At 56.1% G+C, this 5677-nt stretch overlaps 1 protein-coding gene across 1 annotated transcript in view; it reads right to left on the bottom strand.

Annotated features, from left to right (window-relative positions):
• Nucleotides 1–1516: 1516 nt before the first annotated feature.
• KANK3 (KN motif and ankyrin repeat domains 3) overlaps nt 1517–5677 on the bottom strand; it is a 5855-nt gene continuing 1694 nt past the window's right edge. Inside the window, exons 3-11 of the mRNA XM_010724811.3 lie at nt 5400–5673; nt 5233–5332; nt 4892–5125; nt 4374–4461; nt 3953–4172; nt 3714–3856; nt 3273–3473; nt 3085–3183; nt 1517–2799 (exon numbers count right to left, since the gene is read on the bottom strand). Coding sequence (XP_010723113.1) covers nt 2743–2799; nt 3085–3183; nt 3273–3473; nt 3714–3856; nt 3953–4172; nt 4374–4461; nt 4892–5125; nt 5233–5332; nt 5400–5673 — 1416 coding nt within the window. The 3' untranslated portion in view covers nt 1517–2742. The remainder of the gene's footprint in view (nt 2800–3084; nt 3184–3272; nt 3474–3713; nt 3857–3952; nt 4173–4373; nt 4462–4891; nt 5126–5232; nt 5333–5399; nt 5674–5677) is intronic.

Here is a 5677-nt window from a genome sequence, read left to right as displayed (position 1 = left end):
CTGCCCGGCCGGGCCCGCACCGCGCTGCCGTTGGGCGCTGCGTGTGTTTGGAGCGGCCTGCAGCGAGATGGAGAGCAGCGTGGTGGTGGTGGTTGCACAATAAAGGTTTTTTTCCAGTAGCTTTTTGCCCAGGACTCGCTTATTGAGTGTTTTAGCTTTATAGCGTGCCTTTGTGTGCGTGTCAGCCTTTGGTTTTGGGCTCAAGAGGGACCAAAGCCTGCTCTTAGAACTGTGCTTATCCATGATGCCTTCATCCTGATGTTGTTGTGATCTTGTATTTTTGTTAACTTGTTACTTGTAACAAAGCTAACTTTATTTTGGTTACAGCAACCTCGTTTCTGACTGTTCTGCTAACTCTGTATGTAACCAGCAGGGCGGTACTGCTGTGCTTGCTTCTGTGAAGTTCTATTATAATTTGGAAGTCAACTTACCAGCCTGCGAAGTAACTGCCTGCTGCCTCAGCCTTTCTGTCCTCAGTAAGCAATTCCATTAGTGCTGCTATAAATACAGCTCCTTGCTGTCTTTCCTGGCAGTCACCCACAGAGAGCAAGTGTTACCTTTCTTCTTCAAGGTGTCAGTAAATCAACATCAGTGCCTTCAGCTTTTGCTTCTACCACAAGATCAGCCAGAAGAGTTTATTTTAGGCCACTAAATAAAGATAGAGGTAGGACAAAATACTAAGAGTCGGTCTAAAAACTGTCACAGTTCAGGTGGGAATCTCTGTCTTCCTTTAATGTCCTGAACCTCATTAAGGCACTTCAGTGACCGGGAAGAAAGTTTGAGCTTCCAATAGCTGAGGAGAGCATTTGCGGAATGTTCCAATCACTGAGCTTAGGATTGTCAGGTATGTGCATGTGCTGTTGCTTTATCTGATTCTTGATTCCTCTTTGATATCCTTTTAATTTCAGATCATAGAGTGAGCCTGCCTTTCCTTGGTTCTTGTGGCACAGCAGAGATCTCCAGGGCTGGCTCAGTGCAAGGAGGGGCCTGCTGTGGAGTTCTTTTATCTGGCTGCTTTTCATTCCCAGCATAGCATTGGCAGTGACCAAAGAATGTGGTGTGCTGAGGACAGACAGCCGAGCAGGGCTGCCAGCTGTGCTGCTGAGTGACACAAAGCATCAGCTGTGAGCAGGTGACCAGGTGGGCATGCATTTGTAGTGAGTGGGGTGGCTCAGAGCAGCTGTAGCCCTCCCCACTTGTCTCTGTGTGGTCACTGTACCCTCCTGCCCTGCAAGGACCTCGCAGCCTCCTCCTGCTCCATAGCAATACAGCTGTACAGCATTAGCAGCAGGGAGCAAAGGGCTGCACCTGGTCTCAGTGTTACATTTGATTCCATGAGGTGAAACAGGCCAGAAGCCATCACCTCACATGACCGGAGTCCAGGCTTCAGATTTTCTGCTCTGAAACACTTCAGCTGGAAATAAAAAGCACCACAGATGGATTTGGGCAGTTCAATAGACCTGTGGGGTTGGAGTGCAGAAGGCCAGGGCTGTAACCAGACAAAGAGGCAGGAGAGTTTTGATGGTGGCTGTAATATTTCAAAATAAGTTTAAATTTTATTTGTCTTAAAAATAAACATCAGTATAAAAATGTCAGTAAACAGATGTGTGAAACAAAAGCAGTGAGTACGGAGTACATACAGAGCGGTGTACTGGAGAGTGGCTGTAAGCTTCGTGTAGTAACTTCAGTGCAAAGCTGAAACAAGGTGAGAACAGCGGCGTGCTGCCCAGAGCAGCCCTCCTGGGAGCATTTCCCAGCTGGTGAGATGGCTCAGACCAGGCCTTGTGTGCCTCAGTGGAGGAAGAGGAGCCAAGGGGCAGCAGTGGGGGCTGCAGCAGCATCGCTTACCTTAGAGCAGGGCCTGCTTCATATGCAAAAGCCTTCTTGTTTTGTCTGCTGCCAGTCCTCGTCCTTACCTCGTCTGTTCTCACCCTGCCTGGTGCACGCACACTTGCACAGACACACATGTTCCTACGTACGTGTCCATCTCTGCAGGCCCTAGGCTCTCAGCTCTTCTTGCTGCTCTATTTCTGGAGCTAGCAGCCACGCTCCTCCCCTTGGGGAGGGCAAACAGACTTGTGAAGGCAGCAACAGCCCATGGATGGTTGGTGGCTGTGGGACTTTTAAAATGGGAAATGCTTGTGGGCTGAGTTTCATCTCTGTGGCTCCTGGCACAGGCTGGGCAGTCTCAGTCCCTAAATGCAGCTGTGGCTCTCATCTCTTCTGTCAGCTTGGCTGCAGGTCTGAGCACCCAGAAGTTTTGGCTCCCATTGAGCAAATCAAATCATTGAGTGATTTGATGTTCATCTTTATATATATATATATATATATATTGCTTAGTGTATATATATATATGTAATTTTTTCTTTTGTGTGCGTGTGTTAGAGAAGAGCCAGGTTTCTGTTGGGAAAGGAAATGCCAGGAAAGACGAGCGCATATTTCAGTCTGGAAATGCTCCTGTGGCCACGAGGCAGCTGCTCCATGTCCCCTCTCCCACTGCTGCTGCTGCTTGTCCTCCCACAGCCCCACTCCCCCTCGCAGCCCTGCAGTGCTCCTGCAGCTGCAGTGGGACGCTTCCTGCACTGAGGCCCAGGGACAGTGCCTGCTCTGTCGAGCGGAGATGGAAAACATCCGCAGCCTCAGGGAGCGATTCAGCACGCGAAGGAGCAGCAGGAAGGGGGACAAGTGACAGCCTGGCTCTGATGGTGGCCAGCTGGCACACAGCCGGATCCAAAGGTCATTCTAATTTGGTTTCTTTGGGCTCACGGGGCTCTTGGTGCCCGCTGTTGATGTCCCCTGCTGCGGAGAAGGAGTAGTCAGTGAATGTCACCAGAGACCCCTCCTGTGGCTCCTGGTTGGGGCTGGCCAGGCCGTTCCCCTGCCACCAAGGATGCGCTGAGCATCTGCCACCCATGGGACACTGCTGCTGCCTCCACAGCACCTTCCTCGGGTACCGTCAGCTGCACTCACTTGAGTCACAGCCCCATTCCCCTCCCCGTGTCACCTGCCCACTGGGCAGCCCTACTGGCGGTGTGGTGCCACCTCCATGTCCCTTACAAGGGCTGAGGGGGCTGCAGCACTCACCTGTGGCTGTGCCTTTGTCCCGTTGAGGTGGGCATACAGGAGCACTGCAATGTTGCTGTGTCCTGCCTCCAGCGCGATGGTGACAGCGTTGTTACCATCCTAAGGAGGACAAGAGAGCGGTTGGGAGAGGTTTGGGTTTGGGTCTGGGGGTAGGTGAGTGTGCTCAGGCCCTGGCAGAGAAGCCTTACGCTGTCCACAATGGAGACGTCGCAGGTGGGCTGAGCCAGCAGCAGCTTCACAGTCTCCACACGGCCGTGCTCGCAGGCACACATGAGTGCAGTAGAGCCTTCCTCATCCTGCAGGTTCACGTCGGCCCCGCAGGCCAGCAGGGCTTCCACCATCTCCTGCCGTCCGTGGCTGACGGCCAACATCAGTGCTGTCTGGCCGGCCTGTGACACAAGGAACACTGCCAGGATGGTTCTACCCAGCTGGGCCACCTGCTCGTCCCACTGCTGTCCCCATTGCCCACTGGGCTCTGAGCACCTCCTTGCCTGATGGTGGGTGGAAGGAGCTCCTGATATGATGCCCTCCCCAAATACTGGCCCCTTGGAGTGAGCTCAGGAGGTGAGCACAGAGCCAGGAGCTGCTTGCAGGGAGTCAGGACATGGTGGCCCCCAGCCTACACCAACCTGGCTGGCCTTGGCGTTGACGTTGCCCATGCTGAAAAGCCTCCTGACCACATTCATGTCGTCTTCCTGCTCCACGGCCGCCAGAGCTGCCAGCATGAGGGCTGTGTAACCAGCTTTGTTCTGGTGGTCCACATTGCAGACCCCTGTGGGAAAGGACAGAGGAGGGGTTTGGGGGTGCTGCTCCCAGGGCATCCCAGTGTGGGATGTTTATGGGGCTGTGCAGACTTGGGGGCACCCACCTGTGTCCAGCAGCAGCCTCACAATGTGGAAGTTGGAGTGGGAGACGCTGTAGTGCAGGGCAGTGTTGCCATTCCCATCGGCCAGGTTGACCACGTGGGCCAGGAGGGCTGGTGAGAGCTCAGCAAAGGCCAGGAGGTGGTTGGCAACCGTGTCGGGGATGGATGACTTCTGGCTGGACAGACGGAACCACTCCTGCAGGACCAGGCTGCTGCTGGCGAGCTGCAGGCAGTGAGTGGGGCTGAGCCTCTGCATGGGACAGAGGCAGGACCCCCCAGCCCAGCCCCATGCAGGGACAGCCCAGAGTCTACGTGGGATTTTGGGATATCTGGGCCATGCTTTGAGAAGAAAAGTGCTGCTACAAGTATTGCTGGCCCATCTTAGGGCAGGTGGTACCCATCCCACTTGCAGCACCCAACTCACCGCCTCCTTGCTCTTGGTGGCTGTGGGGTGGCCCAGGTGAGTCTTAACAATGAGGCAGGCCTCCCGCATCCTGGGGCTCAGCTCGAACCTGGGGGGCACAAGGGTGGTTATGGCCCCAAGGGTATGCAGCCCCCGGCCCCCAGCCCTGAGGTTTCACTCCTCTCCCTGATTCCTTGCACCCCCCCCAGGGAACGTCCTCTTCACTGGAGCCCTCCCCCCAGTTCTGTGGCCATGCCCCTGGGGGGGGTCCAGCCTGCTGAACACAGCCTTATACGGACATGCTCAGACACTGATCTGCCCATTTTTAGGCTGAATTTTTTCCTTTAGTTAAAATTGTTTTTTTTTTTTTTTTTTTTCCATCACTCCTGTAGAAAAGACACAGCTGCAGCCTTGTTCTCGGGGTTTCCTTAGCAGACCAGTGACGCGGGAACAACTCTTCCTGCCCGATGCTTTCTGCAGGACATGAGTGTGTTTTTCCCATCAGCAGGAGCACAGCATGGTGCAGGCACAGCACTTACTTCTCCTTCACCTCGGGGGGCTCTGGGGGGGCCGTGCTGGCCCCCTCACCCTCCTGCTGCCTGCTCAGCTCGCTTTGTCCGTCCCCATCCTCAGCATCCTCTTCTTCCTCCTCCGAGGTGTCGGTGCCCGCTGGCTCCTCACTGTCAGTGCTGTCAGCTGAAGCCTTCTCAGAGGAGCTGTCTCCTTCCTCTTCCTCCTCCTCCTCCTCCTCCTCGCTGGATGTGCTCTCGTACCTGCACAGAGAGAGGGGCTCAATGGCTGCACCCACCTGGTCCCCCCCACCGCCCCGTGGCTGGGGAAGGGGCAGCCCCTCAAGACCACGGGGACCCTGAGCACGTACTCCCCGTTCAGCACGCCCACAAACTGCAGGCTCTTCTTGCTGCCCTCAGCCTCGCTCCGAGGAGGTCCGTCCCGCTTCTTCATGATAGATTTCAGGGCTCCTGCAGCAAAGAGATGGGATCAGGGCCTGGTGAGTCGGGGGGCACCCCGAGCCCCCACCCAACTCACTGGCTGCAGGGCTGGGTGCTGCTCTGCCGTCCCGTGCCGGCTCCTGGCCGCCGTCCTCCATCTCCGCTGAGAGGGCTGCGGGATGCGTGGCAGCCCCTATTGCTTCCAGCACTGCCGCACGCTGCGGGCTGGGGGCACTGGGACTGCCTGGGGGGGGCTGCTGGCTTCCGGCATCGCACACAGCGGGCTCCGTCTGCTCACAGGCCGGGACGGCGGGGCCTGGGTCAGCGGGGCCCACGCTGGTGGGATGCGGGTCGGCAGCACCTGTATCAGCAGAG

The sequence above is a fragment of the Meleagris gallopavo genome, chromosome 30 (assembly GCF_000146605.3).
Source record: "Meleagris gallopavo isolate NT-WF06-2002-E0010 breed Aviagen turkey brand Nicholas breeding stock chromosome 30, Turkey_5.1, whole genome shotgun sequence".
In the NCBI taxonomy this organism is placed as follows: domain Eukaryota; kingdom Metazoa; phylum Chordata; class Aves; order Galliformes; family Phasianidae; genus Meleagris; species Meleagris gallopavo.
Note: the sequence above shows the minus strand (reverse complement) of the source record. Positions and strands in the feature narration are given on the sequence as shown.